Source organism: Papio anubis, chromosome 5 (genome assembly GCF_008728515.1).
Source record: "Papio anubis isolate 15944 chromosome 5, Panubis1.0, whole genome shotgun sequence".
NCBI classification, from domain to species: Eukaryota; Metazoa; Chordata; class Mammalia; order Primates; family Cercopithecidae; genus Papio; species Papio anubis.
In genome coordinates this window covers 120,068,738-120,094,506 of record NC_044980.1, presented here as the reverse complement: position 1 = coordinate 120,094,506, position 25,769 = coordinate 120,068,738, and the positions used below count along the sequence as shown (strand labels likewise).

At 38.7% G+C, this 25,769-nt stretch overlaps 1 protein-coding gene and 1 long non-coding RNA gene across 5 annotated transcripts in view; one reads left to right on the top strand and one right to left on the bottom strand.

Moving 5' to 3' along the window:
• The window catches only part of LOC108586406, a 28,845-nt gene extending 24,064 nt beyond the window's left edge, over positions 1-4,781 (top strand). Inside the window, exon 6 of the long non-coding RNA XR_004183989.1 lies at positions 4,668-4,781. This is a non-coding gene — a long non-coding RNA (uncharacterized LOC108586406). The remainder of the gene's footprint in view (positions 1-4,667) is intronic.
• The window catches only part of MEGF10 (multiple EGF like domains 10), a 375,350-nt gene that overhangs the window by 126,204 nt on the left and 223,377 nt on the right, over positions 1-25,769 (bottom strand). For all 4 annotated transcript variants that reach the window (XM_021940186.2, XM_021940185.2, XM_021940188.2 and 1 more), the window contains one exon: positions 1,764-1,899. In XM_021940186.2, coding sequence (XP_021795878.2) covers positions 1,764-1,879 — 116 coding nt within the window. In that variant the 5' untranslated portion in view covers positions 1,880-1,899. The remainder of the gene's footprint in view (positions 1-1,763; positions 1,900-25,769) is intronic.

Below are 25,769 nucleotides of genomic sequence, written 5' to 3'. Positions count from 1 at the left end.
TATTCACATCTCCCATCTCATCATGCTGGATAGTCCCAAATCTATATTCCCAAATACTTCTAGGCCCATATTTTACATTGATTTTATAAACCCAACATGGCAAACCCACACTAACCCCTTCCCTTTCAAATCAGCTCTCTCTTTTATTTTTCCATATGCGCAATGACATCTGGATTACTTCACGCAGCAAGTGCTAAATCCTAGTCTTCTCTGCTTCCTTCACTTCCTCAATGTATTATCAAGATCTGTTGATTCTTGTTTCACAGCATCTCACAAATTTGACTTTTCCTCCCATCCCAAATCTATCATCCCTCCAAGAAGTTCAACCACCAATGGTCTCTTCCTTTACTAAATTTGACGTGTACCCATTCATGTAGCCGCTGATTCATTTTTATGACTTTAATAAGTATTTATTATATATTTTCTTGATGAAATGGTTTATGGGAAGTGCTGTAAATCTTATAAGGAGAACTAATAGGAAGTTCCTTCTACTTAAATTCTGTATAATGTAGTTAATACCACAAATATATAGAACTTTATTATATACATATATTCTCTGTACAGCTTAAAGTTTCATAATAATATATATCTCCATTGACTAATCAGGTAATTATGTTTTAATTACCCTGCTTGTAACACTACCAATGGAGGTAGGGATAAGCCCTCACCAAAAATAATGCTGAGTGAGAAACCAGCGTGTCCCCAGAATAATACCACTGCTGTGCTTGAGAGGCTCTGGGCTTTGTGCGTCCTAACAGTGGGGGACAAAGGTGATTAGAATGTGTACTCTGTGGTTTGCTAATCATGGTGCTGAAGATCAAGAGTCTGATATAATTGTACTTACAGCTATTAAAAATACATATTACCCTCAAGTACTTAACATCTTCTCTTTGTTTAAAACACTTGCATTTACTTTTTGGATAAAGATAATTTCTGGGAAAGTCAAGTAGCACATTAGAGCAGAGCCCACTGGACTTGATTGTACTGCAATATCGTTGGATGGGTTTGTACTATTTTTGTGTTCCAAAAGGGACTATAAGGTCCTGGAGGATGACCTACTGTTTTGTACTTTTTACTGCAAATTGCTCATATCTGGACATTACATCATCTGCCTTCATATAATCATACCCTCCTGAAATACAGTTCTAACTCTGTTCTGGTTGTGCACAGTTCTCGGTGGTCCACATGGCACTGATTTCAAACGGCCTCCCTTTCCGAGATCCCCTTCCAACCATTGCAACCCACTCATCTTATTCAGTTCTTCAAGAGCATCTCAGGGGACACTACCTCTATGCAGCCTTGCCAGTTTACCCCAAAATCAGGTCTCCCTTTTCAAGCCATCTACAGCAAAATTCTTTTAAATCCCATACATTTCAATACTTTAGTACATTATCTCATGCTGCTTTCCACTTCTTACTCATGGGTTCCCATGCATAAGTCCAGCTCCCCAAAATTAATGCAAATTCAAATCAGAAACAAGACCTTAGGAAGATCTTTTAATTGCTCTATTAATGCTTTCCCTGAATCTTACAATTGCACTTGCATTAGAATTAGATATGTCAAGATTTTTTTCACATAATATATACACTGTAAGACTAAGGGGACTAACACTACCTAATTTGCTAGCTATGACTAATGATTTTTACATAAAAGTAATTTCACAATCTCTTCGCAAATTCTAATTTTATACATCTGACTGATAATTATAGTATATAAGGGAACTTCTCAGCAATTTTTTGTCAGGCTCCTTTCAGAACCATTACCTTTCCCAGTGGCTACACACATTAGGGTCTTCGAGATTCAGAGGTGATGCTGTCCCAATCCACTGGCATAATAATAAACAAATAAAGCTCAGGCATGAGTTCAAAGAAATAACCATTTTTTTTTCTGCAGAACAACCTACAAGAAAAAAAAATCCGAATTAGAAATGCATTGAAATGACTCACACAGAATTCTTTTCAGTACAGCAACCACTAGGTACCAGTTGTCACTGGGGCTCATAACAAGCCATATATTTCAATAGCCAGGTCACCAAATTCCATGATCCCAGAGAGAGGGGTGTTTCTTATGTTGTGCAGGGTGGCTACTGTTTTGCAAATTACTAAAATATGCAAATCATCATCAATTGCCACAAGAACAAAAGCCCTTCTCATTTATGTCAGCCAATATTAAAGAAATCTACCAGAACAATTCAGAGCAATACAGGCCTCCACATTCTCTCACCCGGCATATTTCCCTTCTAGAAGAGGAGGGCACACAGAGATAGCTGGCCTCATTTGTCCTAGAAAATAAATGATGAAACAGAAGCTCCATCGAATCAAGAGAGAGGTACCTCAGGCTCAAACTGAGATTCATTTGATAAGTCATTCAATGCACTGAATGCCTGCTCCATCCTAGGCACCATGCAAAGGCTGGATATAAAATACAGAGCCAGTCCCTATCACTGCCTGTTAAGACGTTTATAATTTAGTAATCATGACATAAGTTTCTTAAACATAATGCTTCAATTTCTCCATCTGCTGAAAAGAAATGAAACCAACCATCTCACAGCGGTTTCTAAAAACTAGACTATGCATAGAAAAAAATGTAAGGCTGTTTGCAGGTCAATGTTTGAGAAAATGAACCTAAAAACCGTAAAGTAACATATTTAAAAGCTCGGAAAATAGATAGGCTGGCAAAGGAGATAGAAGAGGGTGAATGTTCCAGGCAGAGGGATCCACAGGTAAGGGATGGCCAGGTGCATTTAGGGAGTTCAAGTTAATTCATGGTAAGAGAAAGGGGACAGCTGGAGAAAGAGACAGAGGGTGAGTCGTGATGGGTTTCATAAGCCATTGTGTAGTAGGGAACTTCATCCAAGGATAACATGGAGCTAGTAAATGATGCAGAGTGGCATTAGAAGAATGACTCTAGCTGCAAGGGGAGGCTCTTGGAGGGAGGCCAGGGGAGACGCGACTGTGAACAGATCAAGGCAGCAGCAATGGGGTTGTAAGAAGTGGAGTGGCTCTGGGAGATTTTTAGGATGTGGAATCAACAGGATTTGGCTATTGAACATGGATTAAGGGAGGGGAGGAGCTTCTGGTTTAGCCCCTTATGGGGATTGTTAGCCCTTCACTGAGATGGGACTCACAGAAGCCCTCCTCTGGGGAGGGGAAGCTTTGAGTTCAGTTTTAGATATGTCAGGTTGAAGGTTCCTCTGATATCATCAAGCGAAGCCACCTACAGGCATTTATTGAACACATGCGATGTGCTAGGACCTGCGCCAAGCCCAGGTGTGTAACACCTGTAATGGTTTGCACCTGAGAATCACATGTGTGTGGAATTTAGTAAGAAGGAGAAGTTTAATTGTCATACTATGTCATCTAATCATTATAAAAATGGACACAAAATTAGAAATCACTGATCCATTTCTTAATTACAAACAAAATAAGCACCAACCTGCTTGTTGGTAAACTAGTGAAATTAGTAATAATAAGCCAGATTATTTGAGCAAAGCAGTGATTTTCTGGGTGGGAGCTGACATTTTAAGAAGTTATACTCATTTTCCACACCAAGAAATTTTCAATATTTGGGAACCAAATGTATTGAATAATAACTTTATGGTTTGAAAAGATAAATTTATCTTAAAACAAACAAATAAACAATAACAGCAAAAAAACAACTTTAGGAAATAGTTTATCATTCAAATTCAGGACAGATCAAATGAGGAAATATTAAATTCTTCAAAATCAAGATTGTTTAAGTATACTATGACAAGTCACCTATTGCTGACTCAACAAAGGCTAAAAGAAAATGTTTGACTTGGAATAAGGAAAAAAAATCATGAATTTGTAGTATAATTAAAAGATATTGTGTAAGCCATTAAAGAAGCTGTAAAATCTTAAAAAGGATATTTCAATGGTCACTAAATAATTCCAATAGATAAAGCATAAATAGATAGCCAAAATTAACTAATAGATTAATTTAAATTCTTGACATTTCTCACATGCTAACCATCATGAAATTGTAAAATCTGAAGCTTAACATTATATAAAGAAGCTATTTCATTTAACAGGAATGAATAAAAAATGATGGTGATAATAATAATAAACAATAACAGCTAACATTTCCTGACCAATTACTGTATGCCAGACACAGTACTGAGCCATTTATGTGAATTATCTATGTAATCCTTACAGCAACTTAACTAAGAAGTAGTAGTTTTTATTGTCCCTGTTTTACAGCTGAAGCCATGTAATATACAGCTAGTGTTTTCCTGATCCATCAAAAACATCTTTAATATATTTGGCTGTAACAAATAAGCATGGCAATTATTTCCTTGTCTCATTGCTTTGTCTATGTGAGGAGAAGTATTTCCTTTCAATGAAGTGTGAAATGTGTTTAGCTTTCATTCTTTCCTCAAAGACATGAAGGCTGGTAAGCAGTAACCTGCCATCTACTCATAAACAGTTACCCCAAATTGGAAAGTTTATTTCCTGAGTCATCTCAGACTCAAACTATCCATTTACCAATTAGAAATGTTTAGTCTGTAAAGTTAGAAATTGCCACAAGCCATGAATCAAGGTCCAAGAACAAGAAAGAGGTTGTGAGTTTTCTTTTAGTGTAAAAATATTGACACTAATCTTCTGGTTTCTCTTCTTGCTTTGTACCTGATGCATTGCCCTGTGAAGAGGAGGTGACACAGAAAAAGCAGAATTTGGCCACCTTCTCATTGCTTTGGAAGTTCAGTATACAGAAATATCAAACTGCATTGAGAAGTCGCAGGTACCATTTTTGAAAGATAAAATATCAGTCCATTAAAAAATATGTGTGTGTGTGTGTGTATTACTTGGTCTCTTTGTCCCAATGCATTTTCCTCATTAAAATTAGAAAATTAACTGAGCTCTAGAGTAATCTGCAAAACCAAAAAGAATTGTTTGATCAAGAGGCAAGGATCATGCAAATTCACATAAGCTGGTTAAAACTGTTTGAGAAAATAACACAGATGTTATAGAGGATGAGGAGAGAAGACATCTCACAAATATGCCAATAAGCTGTAGAGAACTAAGAAACACAGCATTTCTCTAAATTAGGAAACATGGATTGTCCTTTCATTCTATCTTGTTTAGTAAAGGCACTGAGATGCAATCAAAATCAGAAGTTGATAGGACATTTAGGCCAGGCGTGGTGGCTCATGCCTGTAATTCCAGCACTTTGGGAGGCCGAGGTGGGTGGATCATCTGAGGTCAGGAGTTCAAAACCCCCTGGCCAACAGAGTGAAATCCTGTCTCTACTAAAAAATACAAGAAATTAGCCAGGCATGCTGGCAGGTGCCTATGATCCCAGCTACTTGGGAGGCTGAGGCAGAAGAATTGCTTGAACCCGGGAGGCAGAGGCTGCAATGAGCCAAGATCGTGCCACTGTACTCCAGCCTGGGCAACAGGAGTGAAACTCTATCTCAAAAAAAGAAAGACAGACAGAGAGAGAGAGAGAGAGAGAAAGAGAGAGAGAGAGAGAGAGAGAGAAAGAAAGAAAGAAAGAAAGAAAAGAAAGAAAGAAAGAAAGAAAGAAAGAAAGAAAGAAAGGAAGGAAGGAAGGAAGGAAGGAAGGAAGGAAGGAAGGAAGGAAGGAAGGAAGGAAGGAAGGAAGGAAGGAAGGAAGGAAGGAAGGAAGGAAGGGAGGAAGGGAGGGAGGAAGGGAGAAAGAAAGAGAAAGAGAGAGGAAGGAAGGAAGGAAGGAAGGAAGGAAGGAAGGAAGGAAGAAAAGGAAGGGAAGGAAGGAAGGGAGAAAGGAAGGAAAGAGAGAGAGAGAGAAAGAAGGAAGGAAGATAGGGCATTCATTTACTTTTTCCCTGTCTTGTTTTCTTCTATAGGTTTTGGTGAGTAAACGAGTGAGCAATTCTTTTTTCATAATTATGTCCACTTGAAGAAGCGAAGATTATTCTTTTCCTCATTTCTCTCTTCTATGCTGTGGCATCCTGTCTTATAATTTTCCACTTTGGAATGCAAATGAAAACAAAATAAATTTTTTTTAAAATAGTATTATTTCAATTGAAAACAAAGGCAATGCAGTGGTGATTTGCTTCATTAAGACAGACATTTTGAATATATTCAAATCTCTAAATTGGGTGTTGGCTACCCTCACCCACTCAGACTTCCTCTTCAAATAACTTTCCTATGATTCCATTTAACACAATTTAAAATGTAAAAAAATGAAGAGTCATTTGCATGAACCCCCTAGTGCCAAACTTGATTGCATTTCAGATCATTCACTTAATTATTATGGAAAAATCAAAACAAAATCAGTACAACTGATTAGCATTGCTAAAGTGCTCCTATTAGAAAGGGAAACAGCCCACAGAGTTAACTCTTGCTGCCTGTGTTTTGCAGCTCCACTTGGAAGGCAAGCTTTGCTTATTCTACCACAAAAGCCTCAGTAAATGATTAGGATGAATAAAATCCTTACAATGGATGAGACTTAGTTCTGATGATAAGCAGTAGTTTCTTCATCATTGAGTTAAAAGGAAATAAATAATGGGGTATTGACTTATTAATTTATTTTTGAAACAACAGAGGGGAAAATTATTCCAGATGATTCCTTTTGGCTCCAAAATCTATTTTCTTCCTAGAATCAATTAAGTGCACACATAGAAATAACTTGGGTACCCTCAACCAGTTTTTTCTCAAGCTCATTTTCTGCTACTAAGATTCTCTCACATATCTCTAAGTTAAATTAAAACACATTTCTTGATTAAGAATAGCCACTTTTCAACAAGAGCCATCCATTTCACCTGACCACTCCATCGTGTTATCTGTAAAGGATGTACTCACTCTTCCTCAAACTACTCAGAAAGACCGGCAGAGGCAGTGTGCTAAGTTCTTCCTGGAGCTTTGAGGCCATGAACAGAGAAGCAATGGTCCAGCTTCAGCGCATTAAAGATGTAGAATGAGTAATGCTTGCTGGTTGCCCTGAGAACAATCTCAGATGAGGACTTCCATAGACATATTAGTTTGCTGATGAAAGGAATTCTTAAGGCATTAGCATGACTTCTCTGTTCACTGAGCAAGGTTAGTTATTCTAATAACGTACTACATTATCCAGGTATGACTATTCATTTCAAACAGTACAAGTGCTATATTTACTTTGTTTTGAGGGCCTCATGTCATTTTGCTAACATCAAACCCACAACAAACATATTCTAAATCAAATTAAATTATGTAATGGCAGGAACAGAGTATTCCTGGGAAGTTTTTAAGTTAAATGAGTGTGTCTACCAGCATTAATAAAAGAAAGGCCAGGTGTGGTGGCTCCCATAATCCCAGTACTTTGGGAAACCAAAGTGAGAGGATTACTTGAGCCCAGGAGTTTGCGACTAGCCTCAGCAACATAGCAAGACCCTAGCCCTATTTAAAAAAAAAAAAAAATTAGCCAGGCTTGGTGGCATGCACCTGTAGTCCCAGTTACTGAGAGGGGTGGAGTATAGGGTGAGGTAGGAGGATCGCTTGAGCCTCGGAGGTCAAGGCTGCAGTGAGCTGTGATTGTGGCACTGCATTCCAGCTGGGTGGTGGAGCAAGTCTCTGTCTTTAAAAAAAAAAAAAAAAAAAAAAAAACTCTCAAAATCTATTTTATAATGGCTTTATATAATGGCATTTTATAATGGTTTTATAAACATGCCCCCTCCCGCCCACACACACATACACACAAAATCCCTAAACATTAGCATGAAGTGAATGTTTACTAATGGTTCTAATTCTTTGGGCACTTCACATTAAACAAAAACTGGGCAAGGCACTGACAATGTCCAGGGCTGACTATCCCGAAGGAGCTCATAGCCCCATGTGGAAAATGGCCACAAACTGATCTATTCAGTACAGCATGATGCACACTATGGTTAAGACCAGAATAAGCTACCTGGGAACAGAGATGTTGCCCTGCCTACCTAACCAGCCAGCCCCACCGTCATTATATAGGTGGTGTTAAGGGATAATTTGGGGAAGACCCTGGTAACTCACTCATCATCAACTTTGTAAAATCCTCTACAATGTCTCTGTGAAATCATCATCCACAACACATGTGGGAAAATATCTACAAACAATACTCATTAAAGATCTAAGTGCAAGAAACCATGGCAACTACTGTGACTTGTAAAGCACAGTCTCTGCCCATAACAGCTTAAAATCTACTAGGGAAAAATTATAAACAAAATATGATTATTTGCCAATGAGTCCATTTAGAGATGACTTGCCAGAGTTTTAAGAGGAGGGGAAGCCAAAAAGAGCAATGAAGGCACACGAAAAAAGTCAAACTTGAGCAGGGACTTGAAAAAGAAAAGAAACTAGAAATCACTGAGTAGCATGTCACACTAGCAATGAAATCTCACTGAGTCCACAGGACAGGGTCTATTATCCCCATACAGGGAATACTAAGATTAAACGTCTCCCTGGAAGGCAGACAATCAGGTAAGAGCAGATATATGAACAGGCCTGGCTGATGGCTACAATGCCTGTGACCTGCATCACACCTGGATAAAAAGAATCTTCTGAGTAAACAAAAACTCAAGGAGGGGCCACAAGGCAAAGAGAAAGATAAGAGCCACGCCTTAGGGGTGGAAAGCAGAAGGTTTTGTAACAGATTGTGAGAAGTAATGCTAGAAAGGAGGGTGGTGCTTGGTGGTGATAAAGGGCCTTCAGCACCAGGCTAAAGAGTTGAGTCTATCCTGTCTGCAGTAGAATTCACTTGAAGTCTTTGAGCAAGGGCATTATTTGATGAAAGAGGTGCTTGGGGAATTAACAGAGAAGGTCTGCAAAAACCAACCAAGGGACCAAATCCTTTGGAGGCAAAGACAGAGTGTGGAGGTTACTGCACTCACGTGTGAAGTGGAACGACCTTCCTAGGGTGGTAGCCTAGGAATCGGAAGTGTGCAAGAAAACCAATGAGAGAAAGAATCAGCAGGCCTGGCACAAATAATAGAAATTATGGTAGAGATCAAGGAGAGCTGTTTTGGGTTTAAAACATTCTGAATCCCCTGGTTATATCTTCTGGGTTCAATCTATTTATTTTTACTGAGAAAACAAGTTACATCTCTTTTTTATTAGAAAAAGAAACTTCAAACACCACTTCTTGTTCCAAACTTTGATGAATAAAATCATATTTATTTTTCCAAATTTGTCACAATTTGATACACTTCAATAACATTCCTACTCATTCTTCTCAACCTTAAGAGTCTTAATTTTCCTGGCCTGTCAACAAAAATAAAAAGCCCTCTTAGCATGTTTATAAAGTTCACTCTTTTTTTCTTCTTTTTTTCAATGCTGCTACAGCCAACCATTATTATACCCTATTATTGTAGCTGGCCTCCAGGATGGCCTCCAATGATCCCTGCCTGTGTAAGCCCCTCTCACAATGAATAAGTGGGCTTGTATAACCAATAGAATATTACAAAAATGATAAACTTCCAAACTAGGTCATAAAAGGCACTGAAATTCCCATCTCACTTCTTTGAACACCATTTCACAGGAAGCCAGCTGCTATGATATTCGGATGCTCAAGCAGCCATATGGAGAGACCAACATAGTAAGGAACTGAGGCCTCCTGCTAACAGCCATGTGAGTGATCCATCTTGGGAGTGGATCCTCTAGCTCCTGCTAAACCTTTAGATGACTGCGGCCCTTGCTTACATACTTATTATAAACTCATGAGACCCTGAGCTAGAACCACCAGCTAAGCTACTCTCAAATTCCTAGCCCACGGAAACTGTGAGTAATAAATGTTCGTTGTTTTAGGCTGCTAATTTTTGAGTTCATGTGAAGAAACAATATATAACCAATATGCCTATATTTAAGTATGTCATACCAAAATTACTTTTACTTCCAAAACACCTCCTAATAACGCCCATCATTTCATTGGCATCTTTAGTAGCATTGACATACAGAAGTAACCACCTGCAATGCTTCTGAAATCTTTTCTCTACATTGTAACTCCTGGCAAGAGCCCATCACCTTCTAATAACAGCTTGAGTTATTTTGTGCCTAGAGGCATAACCTCACAATGCCTGTACTTTGAGGTACATCTGCTATTCTTCCACACAGGGCACCGTCCCAGATTATCCAGCCATTTATGCATAGTCATTTAGCATGTGACTTTCCAGAATAATTGACCTACCTCATCATAACTTAGAGAATTCATTATGTGCTGCGTGCAGGTCATTTATAAAATATTAAATAAATGAATTTCAGACTGTTCGCTGGGTTACTTTTTCATCTACAAATAAATGTTTCTTTTATTTTTCCGCATTTGGGCTACTTTTCTATGATTATCCCTGATCAGGTAATATATAACAATTTAATTTTTTAAACTTTTTATTTTAAAATAGTTTCAAATTTACTTGAAAGTTACAAAAATATCACAAAGAATGTCCAGGCATATATATATATATGTGCAACATGTGTGTGTGTTTGTGTGTGTGTATATATGTTTTTTGTAATCATTTAGGAGTAATTTGTGCACATCAGTCTCCTTTACTTCTAAATACTTCAATGTGCATGTCCTAAGAATAAGGATATTTACTTGTATAATTATCGTACAATGATACACAAAAAATTTAACATTAATGCAAAACTACCATCTAATCTGTAGACCTAACTGAAATTTCATCAGCTGTTGTAATCATGTGATTACTTTAAGAATTTTTCACATGGATGCCTTTCAAATGCTTTGCCGATGAACAAACATTTGTTATTTCAATCAGCAAACACTAGTGAAGGCCATGTTTGCCCTCAAAGAATTAACAATCTAACGTGAGAGTAGTACCATACAGATGGTAATGACAGGGCAATGTAAAACGTGATTACGGTCAAAGGAGGATTACAAAACATGTATGGGCATTCAGAAAGTACTTACAACTGGTGAATGGGGAAAACAGATAGCATTATTGAAGACTCCACAAAAAAAGGTCTTTAAGAAACTTTTTGCTGGGTAGATGGAGCAGTATAGGCAGAGGAATCGGTAAAAACGAAGGCAGGAGAAAGTGAGAGCTCAGAGGAAAGGCAAAGAGGCAGGATTGTTTGAAGCACAGTGTGAAAGTGAGTGGGAAAGGAAGTTTAGGGGCCAGATCAGGAACGACACTGAATATGATGGCTTGAGATTTAGTCAAGGTGAAACATCCAAACACCTCATGGACCTCAGGCAGTCCAACAGTGAAGGAATCTGAGAAAAATGACTCAAAAAATGGAACATGATCAACCCAGGAGGAAAGGGAGACTTAGGGCTTTTTTTCTCTTTCAACCAAAAACACTATTTATTTTTTTATTTTTATTTATTTATTTATTTATTTTACAAAAGTGCTAATTGAAGAAGCTGAAAGATTTCCAGTTTGACCAATCCTCCGATGAGACAAGCAGGGGAAAAAATCCAATCACAACAGAATAAATGACAAAAGAAGGCAATTTCCTTGAGAAAAGACAAGTCAAACTTTAAGGAGAAAGAGGAGCAAATATAATTCTCTGACATGTAGCAGGGTACTTGAGCATCATCAGAATCTTCAGTCTTTCCCTTTTCATGGTACGGGGAGGACAGGGAGGGACACTGAGAGGAAGCCTGAGTACAGGCAAGGTCCCTCTCTCGAAAAGATCCTTTTCAAGGGTGCCTGGAGCAACAGTCAGAAGGATGCTAACAGATATTCTGCCCCCATCACTGGCATGACAAGGGGCACCTACATGTCATCTGCTCTCCTATCTCTGGGTCATTAACCTAGCCTTAAATTACTGCGACACTCACTATTAGGGCATAGATGAGCAATCCAAGTTAAGTCTTGCTTTCCTCAAAGGTCAAAAGAAAACCCCATAGAGGAACAAAGACCTTATGAGGAAAAGAATTTCTATAAAACCAAAATCTTAGAAAATGTTCCTGTCAACTGAATCTATTCAGATTCCATTAAGGCAAGCATGAGCACACACATGCATGAACACACACACACACACACACACACACACACACACACACACCCTGAGCATTCCTCTAACAGGATATAGAAATTTGAGTTTTTAACATTTACTTGGCTGCCAAGAGTTTCTAGAGCAATACATATGTCCAGAATCCACAGAGCTCTTGTGTAAGAAATAATAGAACAGAATGTTAGCATTGAAGGCCTTCATGGTGTCCAATCAAAATCCTGTCATTGTATGGATGAAATAATAGAAGATCAAGTTAAGATGACTTGGCCATGATCACAGAGCTCATTTGTAAGTGGCCCAACACTGGAACCCAGAACTCAGTTCTCTTAACTTACAGTCAAATCACCTCTCCATCAGGTAAAAACAGTCACAGTCCTTCTAAAATAACACTTCACCTGTGTATTGTAGCAATAAATGCTTCTTGAAATGCATATTCACTAAAAGTTAGATACTGTAAGAGACTAAGCTACTTTCTGGTCAAAACTGAATATGTGAATTGGAAAGTACAAAAGATATTTCCACATTTACACTGTACAGATGTTTTGAATAATCAGTGACATTTGTGACTCAACTGCCATTCTTCCCAGTGGACTCAGTTCTGAACCACTAACCCAGACCAGGAAGCAGAGTGACCACAGGTATCTCACAGCAGGCATTGCCACAAAAGAATCTGAACACATTTATCCTCATGGTTTTAAGCCCACATCATCAAAAGCTTTGAAGATTTGAGGCAAAATGCGAGGAAACTGCTGAGGAAGTATAAGTAGGTGAAAGAATGTCATTATTCAAAGCTGCATTTGGTCAGGATATTCAGGAGAAAATGCTTGGGCAGCCTCACCTCCCACTTCCACTTCCTCACCAATCGCATATGTATGCAAATATACGAAGCCACAACCCAAACCCCAACTTTATGACTCTTAAAGCGGGGCTTTGTTTTAGTAGATAAATTGCCACATGCTGAATTAGCAACACCACTTCCTGTGGTATCTAGACTGATCTTTCACTCAATAAATGACCCTGTCTGACCCTAATGGTTGGAGAACAATCTCATATTGTTAGGAAAATCAAGCGTCATTCTCCATATTACTTCCTTCATTCACATCATCCATAATTATCTCTTCTAATTTCCCTGTGTCTTCTGGTTTGTCCTTCCCTGCCATTTTTAGTGAAATTCAGGACCTGATGCCATGGGGACAGGTGGAGACAGTGACAGGGGTAAATTCTAGTCTAATGCAGCATCAAACTGATCACTGGCAGGACATGGCTCCCTCTCTTATTTCCTTTTCAGAAACATCAGTCAGGAAAGCAGTTTTCATGGCAAGCAAACTTATAATGAGAGTGATATTTTCTCTTTGCTTTTCTTATAAACCTCCAGAATGCCTAAGATTCTTCGACTTTTGTGTGAACATAGCCTTTAGCCGAAAGCTGGTCCAATACTCTAATTTTACAGATGATGATGCTGTGGTCTGGAGAAATTAAAAGTGTGCCCAAGGTCACAAAGCTATTTTCTAAATGGCTTCTCCTTAGGCCACTATTGGGCCAAAATTCAAGATCCTATCAGTTTGTCTTGCCCAATAATATGAATTGCTACACACAAAGATAATAAAGATGCAATTACTTTCTTTCTGTGGCTGATGCCACTGTTAATAGAGTACAAATATAGAGATAATTGGCCCTAGGGTGCTTATAAAAGTTTAACAGTAAAAAATTGATTAGTTGGCCAAAGACTTTAATAAGGCAACTTGTGAATGCTCCTTTTCATTCCCAGGAGGAAGAGCTCGCAGTGAATTATGTCCATTCAATCTATGCATCAAAGGAGCAGATCAGATACAAGCATGGTAGAAGCTTTGCCAATGGCCATGTGAAAGAGCTGATGGAAGGTAAACTGATATCTCCTAATTTCCTCAGTGCAATGATGCCTTCTTGGTTCTCTGCAGTATCCTCAGTACCTAAAACAGCATCTGGCACAACAAATGAATGAATGAATCTAAACAACAAAGACATAGAAACGCGTCCACTATGCAAATCTGAACAAAACATTTAAGAAAAGAAAAACTAGTTTAAAGAAGAAAAGCAAGGCCAGGCACAGTGGCTCATGCCTGTAATCCTAATACCTTGGGAGGCCTAGGCAGGTGGATCTCTTGAGGTCAGGAGTTCAAGACCAGCCTGGCCAACATGGTAAAACCCTGTCTCTACTAAAAATACAAACATTAGCCAGGCGTGGTGGCAGTTGCCTGTAATCCCAGATATTCGGGAGGCTGAAGCAGGAGAATCACTTGAACCCAGGAAGTGGAGGTTGCAGTGAGCCGAGATCACACCAGTGCACTCCAGCCTGGGCAACAGAGCGAGACTCCATCAAGAAAGAAAGAGAGAAAGGAAGGGAGGGAAGAAGGAAGGAAGGAGGGAAGGAAGGAATGAAAGAAGAAAGGGAGGGAGGGAGGGAGAGAAAGAAAGAAAGAAGGAAAGAAAAGGGTTTGGAACAAGATTTGGAATCGGTGAGTTTGACAAATAAAAGTTTATTGAAAAATGTTTATTTCAAGTCACAGGTTTTTCAGGAATTAGCAATTTTTATATACCATTGGGCAATTGTGCATTGCTTGTGTGTCTTAAAAATATTCTCTTTTGTTATTCTGGGAGAAGAGTTTGAGTTTGTTTGTTTGTTTGTTTGCAATCGGGCATACATAGTTTTACAACTTTTATAGGCTTAGCAGCATTTTAGTTTTTCCTCCCCTCATTCTCAGCCAATTATGTTTGATCTGCTTATTGGCAGTGTTTTTCATTAACTTTTTTTTTTTTATGTTTAAGCCAATTTTTCAATGGCAAGATGGTTGGAGAGTTCTCATCTCTTACTTCATGCATTTTTAAGCTTTGTATATTCTAGGATGATTTTACAAGTTTTTAAAGCATATCATTTGGCTACTTCATCTGCTTTTCAAAGTTCTTTTAGATTCATTTTCAGCTAATGATGCCAACCATGGCTACTTGGTATGGTCCCATGATTTAAAAGTGTTTATCATTTTTTATCTTAGCAAAAACTTCTATCAGGGATGAGGAAATGGCCACTTTTTTGTTTGGGCATTCTTAAAAATGTCATCAAGTTTTTATCCCTCAGTTTGACTTTTTACTGTAAAGATAAAAAGGTGTGTCAGTCAGGTCAGTCTGCTATAACCAAGTGCCATAAACCGGGTGCCTTAAAAACAGCAGAAACTTATTTCTCCCAGTTCTGGAGGCTGGAAGTCCAGAATCAAGGCGCTGGTAGATTCAGTGTCTGGTGAGGGGCCGCTTCCTGATTCACAGATGGTGCCCTCTCCTTGTGTTCTCACATGGTGCAAGGGGCAAGGCAGCACTCTGTGCTCTCTTTTATAAGAGCACTAATCATACTTACTGATCGTGTTACTGAGAGCAAAATTTCAAAACCAATGTCAAGAAACGCTAACTTTGACTTGTTTTTCAGTTTGATCAGTTCATCCTTTTTACCAATCAACTCAATTCCTCCTCCACAGTGTCACCAATGCTTTAAAAACACAAGTCAGGACATCACACTCCCCCCCCCGCCCCATTTTTTAATTATACTTTAAGTTCTAGGGGGTACATGTGCACAACATGCAGGTTTGTTACACAGGTATACATGTGCCATGTTGGTTTGCTGCAGCCATCAACTCGTCATTTACATTAGGTATTTCTCCTAATGCTATCCCTCCCCCTGCCCCCTACCCCATGACAGGCCCCCATGTTTGATGTTCCTCACCCTGTGTACAAGTGTTCTCATTGTTCAGTTCCCATCTATGAATGAGAACACAGGGTGTTTGGTTTTCTGTTCTTGTCTTAGTTTGCTCAGAATGATGGTTTCCAGCTTCATCCATGTCCGTGCAAAGGACGTGAACTCATCCTTTTTATAGCTGCATAGTATTCCGTGGTGTGTATGTGCCACATTTTCTATGTAGAAAGCTGAAACTGGATCCGTTCCTTACACCTTATACAAAAATTAATTCAAGATGGATTAAAGACTTAAATGTTAGACCTAAAACCATAAAAACCCTACAAGAAAACCTAGACAATACCATTCAAGAAATAGGCATGGGCAAGGACTTCATGACTAAAACACCAAAAGCAATGACAACAAAAGCCAAAATAGACAAATGGGATCTAATTAAACTAAAGGGCTTCTGCACAGCAAAAGAAACTACCATCAGAGTGAACAGGCAACCTACAGAATGGGAGAAATTTTTTGCAATCTACCCATCTGACAAAGGGCTAATATCCAGAATCTAAAAAGAACTGAAACAAATTTACAAGAAAAAAACAAACAACCCCATACTCCCCTTCTTAAAAGCTTTTGAGACCTTGCCTTTGAGGTAAAATTCAAACTGGCATTTAAGACTCAAGATATCTGAGTCCAACCTCATCACTCAGCAAACTCATACATATGTCACCTGAACAATTCTCAGGTACTTGAATTTCCCCAAACATTAGAGGTTTTCACTCCTCTGTCTTCGCCCATGCTGTTCCTTCTTGGAATGCCCTTAACTATCCGGTCAGCTTTAATTCTTACTCATTTTTTAAGAATCAACTGTCATTTCCTCTTAGAAGAGTTCCCTGGCTAACTTTGTTATTCTTCTTCCTTGCTCCTGTAACACCCTGAAACATCCCAAGAGTAGCTGATGTGTTCTTTGTCAGAGTAGTAACACAAACCACACCGCTCATCTCTCCACTAGCTACCAAACTCCTTAATGTCAGAATGGTACACTGTTCATCCATGTTCTTGGCATTCTTGAATGAATGCATGGCCCATAGGAAAAATAAAGCTCAGAATATGCAAATCAGTTGTTCTGGAACCCTGAAATCATTATTCTTAATATCTAAAAGGCAGAAATGGAAGGTCAAGATTATCTCATTTAATTGCTAAACTATACAACTGCAGTGGAAAATTCTAGAGTTGAAACAAAATGATTGCAATACTAGTGATTATAAATATGTAAAAAACATTGAAAGTTTTGTTTGGGGGATATTTGTTTTAATTAGAAATAAAAAAAAGGATGTAGTCTCTGAAGAGAACGTATGGGAACTTTCAAGGGCTTAATTAATAGTTAATCATTCTGTAAATTCATTTAAAAGCTTAAGGCTTTCTACTCATTAGCCTTCCTGTATTCTCAATAACTGGATCTGGTCAAACATGGCTGTGTTGGTCATGATTCTTGCGGGCCTGGTATTCATCTCAGCTGTGGACAAGGTGAGGCGACTATGAGCATACATTTGAGAGCAGCAAAGGGAGCATCCAGAGGGGGTTAGGAGCCAGGCAGCAGAAGCCAGCAGGAAGTAACAAAGGCAAGATAAGGAGGCAGAGCAAAGGCACAATGGCACCAAACTTATATGGCAGCCTTTCGCTGCACTAACGCCTCTTTTGAAGTGTTGCATCTCCATTGATAAAAAGCGCAATTCCTGGGGCCTGCCTGTGTGGGCTGGTACAGGGACCCATTTCAGCAAGCTTCACCAGAAAGAACAATGTGTGGGAATACCCTAGAATGAACCTTCAGTAATTAGCAGATTGCTATGATCTACAGCAACTGAAAGACTGCTCTGCTTCAACACGTTCTTGAAGTGTTAGATTAGTACGGTTTAGAAAAGAAAAAGATTTTTGTTATAAAGTGATTCAAAATATATGCTTGAAATATAGACAGAAAGAAAAAGGGTTATTTTGTTTTGGTTTGTTTTTTTAAGACAGGGTCTCACTCTGTCGCCCACGCTGGAGTGCAGTGACACAATCACGGCTCACCGCAGCCTCAACCTCCCAAACTGAATGGATCCTCTCACCTCAGCCTCCTGAGTAGCTGGGACTACACACACATGTCAACGCAGCTGGCTAATTTTTGTATTTTTGTAGAGATGGGTCTCATCACATTGCCCATGCTGGTCTTGAACTACTAGGCTCAAGCAATTCACTTCTATCAGCCTCTGAAAGTGCTGGGATTACAGCCATGGGCCACCACCCCCGGCGAGATTCATATATTTTTAAGTTTTAATTTTGAGAAGTAATTAAGGTCTGTGATGGTCTTTGATGAAGGTCACATTGTAACCATAAATTTTAAAATATTTTCATGGACCCCAAATGTACATAAGCGTTATACATTACCCAAATAAGGCAAAAATTTCCTTTATGCACAGGTGGGCATAAATGCACACCACATATAGTGTTAAGAATATATACATAAATAAACTGGAACATTAATATCAAGATAATTACAGTTTTATGGGGAAAAAAACCTTTAATTTTAAGCAGGTTCTGATAACTCTTTAAGGGCAATTTGAACTAAGGAAGCTAAAGGTATTTGAACTAACACTGTGAGTTCTGAACTCAGCAGGGCCACAAGCTTTGCAACCTTTGACATTTTCCTTAATCTTTAATCTCTTCTGCTCTTGTCCTCATCAAATGTCATTCCCCTGTTTCCTTTATTATAAATTCTCTCCCTCAACTCCTATTTTTTTAAGATTCAAAGTCTTTAATAGCAGTACCTTCATGTTACTGCAAATATTAGAAACAACAGCAGCCAAAAGCACTCAAAATTAAGTGCACCCCATCACAATGAATACAATCATTTCCTTCTTATAAAGAAACAGTTTCCATAAACTATAATACTGTCATTTGTTCAAGATTTTAAACTTCCTAATCATTTAATTTAAACAGGAAAAATAAAATATAATGAATTTAAACTATACATGAAGAATATCTCAATTGAAGAATCTATGAAGGGTAGAAATAGTTCCTGCCTGGAATATATTTTTCCTATCCTGCTAATTTGAAAGAGCCTATGATTGATTTCTAAAATTCCCTTAGTCCAACATGTAAGCCTCCCTAATTGTCTGAAATTCAAACCATTACATAAGCTTTCTGTCAACTTACTTCTCTCTTTGAAATAATTTATTTTCTCATCCAAGATCTACTTAACAGTGTGTTCAGGACATAAGTAAAAATTCTCTAGTCTTTTCACTGGAAATTGCATAGAAATCTCTAATGGAACCAACTCTCCCCATCCTTCATCTGATATTTCTCTGTTGCCTTGGGCTGCTGGTCACCTTTTGATGTAACCAGCCCCACTTCTTCAACTAGACTGTTGGGTCCTTGAAAGCAGAGCCCATGGTTTTATCTTGTCTCCTATTCTACTTCTCCCTGACTTCTACTTCTCTCCCCATCTGCAAGAATATAATAGAGGATCAATATACGGTTGCTAAGTAAGATCAAAAACAGGATCTATAAAGTCATGAAACATTAAAGTATTTTGAGCACTTAAGGAGAGTCAAGGGATCATATCCTGTGAGTCCCAGACAACCGATCCAGAGGGGTGAGGTGGGAGAGAAATAACAGAGTGGGATCCATAACTAGGGAGAACAGATGCCTCACCAGGCAGCCTGGGTAACTGAGAAACAATCCCTGGAGTGAACTATTCCGCCAGGAGGTGGCGCTTCAGCTCAGGGCCACCCTTGGTTGGCCAATTTTCCACTTCATCTTCAAGTCATCTCCCCCAACTTACAGAAATATCTCCCTACCAGCAACGGAACCGGAACTAAAAGGTGAGGTGTATCATCCCAGAAAATCTTGCCCTTCTTAGGAAAAGATATAAGGAAATTATTCTGAATCTTATTTAAAGAAAAGCTTTACTTTTCCAGCAACTGAATAATCCTGAGGGAGGTGTCTGCCTGACCACAAGTCTTCCTCAATGTATCTGGGAGTTCTCACTTTTAGATACAAGGTGTATATAGGGGTGGTTTCTTAAAACATATATTAACGTGGCAAAATCTGAGTCTGCACATTGCTGATTTTACATTTAGCAAGAAACATGTTTGACATCAACGGAGGAAAAGGTTGTCTGAATGGACAAAGGTAGTAAAAAGTGAATTGTAAATATTAAGTTTCAGACGAGAAAACAAATATGAAGTGCCATAAAGCTTAGTACTGTTTTTATATGTGTCCGTGCATATAAGTGTGTACAAATGTTAAATACACACAAATTACTTTTTTAGGCTAATTGGATGAATAGGTTAAGTTTATGCTTTATTAACACAAGAATTGAAATTATAATTAAATCTTGATTCTTCTCCATAAATCATATGCTTCATGGGTCAGGTTAAGAGAGATAAATTTAAGAATCTAGTCAACTACATATTCTGTTGGAGGTACCCTGAAAACTCAGAAGTAGGCATTTGGAAAGAAGATAATAAAGCAATAATCTTACAAAGTGGATCTATGGCTACATGGAATTAGAAACAAACAAAAAAAATAATCTCCAGGATATAAATGTGGCTTCCAAATCTACACTATCCCATAGAGCCATGTCAGAAAGACAGCCATGCTGTCTTTCCCAAGAGCCCCAGGGTCACAGAGAACCACACAATCCAGGAAGAGCTAAAGAGAAAGTTTTCAGCCATATATTCTTACTGTTGAGAACATATACTTTTTCTACCTGTCCCAAGTCATTAAATTCTTAGATTAATTTCCTTTAATGATGAGCCAGATTCATGTTCGTCATTTAAAAAGAAAGAAAAACAACCTTAATGAAGACATTTGCCTTAGAAACTGCCACAATCAAAGACAGACCTTTTCAGATGTAATTAAATTTTTTTCAAGATCATTTACCTTATTAAAATATGGTAATTTACCATGGTTTCAGGTTATCTGAAACCTTTCTAAGATTGAAAGCTATAGTTAATTTCTTGCTATAAGCAGTATAATTGAACCTAAGAGAGTCAGAGAACATTTTATATTTACAAAGGCACATAAAAGCTAAAACTGTTTTATTTATATCCAAGGTACTTATAAGAAACTGGGTGTTCCCCAAGATTCTGCATATGGTTTGGTATTGGAGTGCAAGGGGCAACCCAGAAAGAACATAATTGTCCTGGCTAAAAGGATCCTACCTTCCCTCTGAGGCATCCTGCTGATAAGAACTTCAGAAGGAAGTCCTTACAGAGATGTAAGTTTTTACCACATCAGTATGCCCGATTCAAAATTCTGTGCGATTGGAGGTTTAATGAAGCACTTTGTTATTCTCTGAAATAAAAATGAAAAAATAGAGACAGTTCTTCAGGCTTAATTACCACATCTGTTATTAGGCCCTTTACTGTGATTGACTGGAGTGTATGTTGGACATGGTGCCAAAAAGCTCCCCATAAAAGCAGCTTCCTGCTCACTGCCTGAATGGCATTGGTCTCTGTTACGACCAGGATTTCTATGGCAAACAAGCAAAGCCTGGTGCCCACAAGCCACTGTGCCAGCTGAAGGCACTTTTTCTTGGTGCCAGTTAAGATAGAAGTGGGGCCTGGGCTGCTTGCTCTGACTTCCGTCCTTCTCTGCCTTCTCTCCCTCCTTCGAACCTGACCATGCTTCCCTGGAGACCATGAAAAGGAGGCACGGTGAGAGAGGAAGGAGTAAGGCGAGTCAAGTTGGGGGCTGAGCTGTGGTTTTGTTAGGATGCCTACTTGCAGACATTAAAATTAGGAGTTGTGATGGGATGCTGCCGATTAAAAGCATTTCCTAGCTCCTGTGGTAAATATGACTTTTTAAAGTGCATGCAACACTGAGAAGCTGGCTTCTCTGGATATCTAGTCCCTTATGATTGAGGCCCTATGAATAAAAATGATTCTTTTTGAAAACCAATACCAAATGAGATTTCAGAAATTTAACGTTGCATTCTGAAACATGCATATTAGAGAAACTTATTGCCAGCCTTCCTTGACATCAGTAAAACTGTTCTCCAACTTCTGCAAGTCTACACATAGACAAGTGACGGATCTACTAATTAAACTACAGTTCATTTGAAAAGAGTTGTCTTTATGAAGTATGTCATCATTCAACTTCTTAAAACTGCAAATTCCAGACACAGCTCTCTGTATTCCCGAGTCAAGTTACTGTGCAGGCGGCAGCACAGGGACAATTATTGGCACACAAAACCGTTCTTCATACCAGATGTACAAGCATAAAAGCAAACACCTCACATCTGAACACATGCTGGGTAGGAAAATACTCAAATACTCACCTAACTCAAAACTGGCTGTCTAAAGGAAACAGCAGCCCCATGGCTCAGAAGTCCACAGCTGTGACATAAGTAATGAGAAAAGACTAAAACTTATATAACATTTAAATACTTTCTTCTGGAACCACCAAGTGTAAAGAAGAATGTCCTTCAGGCTGTCTCTGTATTTAGTTTGCTCTTCAAGATGAGATTGTATGAATTTATGATGTACTCCCCAGTTGCTTTTTTATACTAAGCAATATCTATAGTGTTTTGGATGTGTAGTTACTATTAAATGGTGATTTTGTACACAGAATATAATCCAGAAATAATAATGTGTAAAGTATGAGAAATTGGCAAGGAGGAAAAGGATTTTCAATTAGAAGGGTTTTACCAACACTTAATAAAAATAAGAGGAATATATTGTTTTCTAAAAAAGAATGAACATTTATAAAAAGTCACTGTCTATACACTTGGAGAAGTTTCAGGTATGGAATATTATGTCCTTGGGAGGGGGACTGAGGTTCCTTAGAGGTTCACCTAGGGGCCAGCTCACTTTTCAGCAATCTTTCCAGCCTGAGGACAAAAGGAGGGTGCTTTAGGAAGTAGATCTCAGCCTTCTTAGACAAAGGGCAGTCCAGTTTGGTGTCACAGACTCTTTACAAGTCATAATTGCTAAAGAACCCACTCATATGCCCCAGACGTTCTGAAACCTGCCCTTTCTCTCCTTAGCCCCTATAGTACAAATGATTGAGGCTATTTTCACACTAAGCCTTTCCCTCACTCCCTCTTTTCTTTTTATCCATAAATGAGCCTTTGGGATCTCCCTCAGAAGAAGAGAAGAGAATGATAGAGTATGGTGAAAGTGGAATCAACCAATTCCCAAGTAATACAAAGACCACTCTCCAAACAAGTAAAAAAGAGACATCTCAGGGCAAAATCCCTTCAAAGATAAATTTCTACAAGTAATGGTTTTTGTGGTATTACAGAGAAAGGAGCTATCCTTAGAAATATATATATCTAAAAGCAATTTGGCAATGATTCTTGCATATGATACTAAAAGCACAAGCAATAAAAGAAAACAGATAAACTGGACTTCATCAAAATTTAAAAATGTTTGCAACAAAGGACACCATCAACAGAGTAAAAACACAACCCACAGAATGAGAGAAAATATTTGTAATACACGATGAAGGATCAATATCAACAATATAAAAGGAACTCCAACAACACAACAATAACAAAACAGACAGGCTAATTAAAATATGGGCAAAGAACTTGCATAGACATTTTTAAAAAGAAGATATACCAATGGGCAATATGCACATTTAAAAAAGGTCAATATCACTAATCATTAGGGAAATGCAAATGAAACCATATGAGATAACTTCACACTGATTAGGATTGCTATTATCAACCCCTTCTCCAAAAAAAAAAAAAAAAAAAGGAAGAAAAAGAAAGAACAAGTGTTGGCAAGGCTGTGGAAAAATTGGAACTTCTGTGCACTGCTAGTGGAAATGCAAAATGGAGCAGCCCCTGTAGAAAAACAGTATGGTGATTCCTCAAAAATCATAGAATTACCGTATGTTGCAGCAATTCCCCTTCTGGGTATATATACCCAAAAAAGAATTGAAAGCAGAGAATTGAATAGATATTTGTACACCAATGTTCATAGCAGCACTATTCACAATACTCAAAAGGTGAAAATGACACAAATGTCCATTAATGAATGAATGGATAAACAAAATGTGGTATATACTACAATGGAATATTATTTAGCCTCAAAAAGCAATGACCCTGGCACACGCTACAACTTGGATGAACCTTGAGGACATTATTCTAAGTAAAATCAGCCAGTTACAAAAGAACAAATACTGTCCAATTCCATTTATATGAAGTACGTAGAATAGTCAAATTCATAAAGACAGAGAGTAGAATGGTTGTTGCCAGGGGCTCTAGTAAGAGGAAAATGGGGAGTTGCTATTTAATGGGTACAGAGTTTCAATTTGGGATCATGAAAAAGTTCTGGAGATGGACGGTGGTAATGGTTTCACAACAGTGTGAACGTACTTAAAATGCCACAGAACCATACATTAAAAATGCTGAATTTTATGGTATGTTATGTGCATTTTACCACAATATTTCACAAAGTCTAAAAGTAAGCTAGTATTAAGGAGTAAGTAACAGATGTCTGCCCAAAAGGGTGAGAACTCTTGTTTACTTCTTTTCACTACTCATCTGCATGATTAAGACAGATATTCATGAATTCTTCCACGGATCACAAGGACCACACATGGACTGGTAATAGAGTTGCTAGGACTTGAAAGTGGAAGGAGGAAAAACATAATAACAACAGTGTGATCCTGTGTCAGCCTGGTCTCATCACCCCCTTCTCCTCGGGCCGGTGTCCCAGAATTTTACCTCTCGGTTCTGCAGAGCTCTAAAACAGATGGCAAGCCCTCCAGAACCCACATACAGAAACCAACATCGAGCAATTTAACTTTCTCTTAACTTTAAGTACCCGGAAACCAAAAGGGCGTCAAGCATTTTGAAGCCACTGTGCAATGTCAGAACTCCAGCTCTCGACGACAGCCTGCCTGAATTCAAACTTTGATTTGCTTGTTGAACTTGGAATATCTTAGGGATCTGGACCTGTTTGTGTTCCTTACTTTCTCAGAAAAGTTCTAAGGAATTTGAGGTTTTAAAGGAGCTTGTCTTTCTCAATTTCAATTCTTATTTCCCCAATTTGGATTTTCTGGGTCATAACAAAGTCACTTTGCTTTTGGGTTTTATTTTTCTCCTCTCTCGTAATTGCTAATGAAGTTAAGATTACAAAAAACAATGCTTTTTGAGTACAGAATGCAGATCTCAAGCCCTCCTGGCAGGTACTCCCACAGACCAGTTGTTATTTATAATACCTATAGGGAGAAAAGAGCTTAAAAGATCAAGTCATGCTGCACTTTCCAACAAAGCAGGCCACAGCTGTACAACGGACTGTGAGCAACTGCTCCATGAGGGGACAGCGAGGCTTCTGTTTTCCTACAGGGTCTGCTCAGGTCATCGCATGTGGCATGGATTAGAGTCCCGGGGCTCTACTACCCCATGGAGAAGGACCGGGGTTTACACACCACACTCCTGAACCGAAGCTCTGTGCCATCAGAGTCTCTTGGCAAACAGAAAACAGACTTTACAAAATTTTTTAAAGCCAACAATTTCCTTTTTTTTTAATTTGTAAGTTCAAAATAAAAGAAGACAGCAACATTAATTTTTATACATGTTCACAAAGATCTATCGTGGTGGGGTGGAAGAAAATATCTCCATCATGGATAGAAGAAGGTTTGGATTTGGTCTGAAGTTAGTGAAATTTTGAGACTATGCTAAAGATGTATTTGAAGAGACATATCTGCAGAGTTCTTGAGGCTGTGCCCTCACCATGAGCCAAGGTAGAGGAAGAGCACCCAGGGAAACAGCTGCCCCACAGATATTAGATATTAGTACTCATCCTCCAAATAAACACTTTCAGTCACACAGTCTTATAACTTCCATTTGGTGTGCTGCTCCGTGACCAGGTGAAACGGCTAGCCCAGGCAAAGCTGGGGCTCTGCTGTAGCTTCTGCCAGTGATGAACCCTTGCCCACCATTCCCATTACTCAGCTGCCACCCCAACACCCCAGAGATGCCCCCAGAGGCTCCCTAGTCAAGTTCACAGGGTTGGGAAGGGCCTTTTTGATCTCTTTGTCTTGTGAAGAAAGAAACTGAGGCACATAAGAGTTTTCTCAGGTGTCTAACATCAAATGGTGTGGCAAAGCTACAACTCAAGGCAAGATCTTTAGGTCCC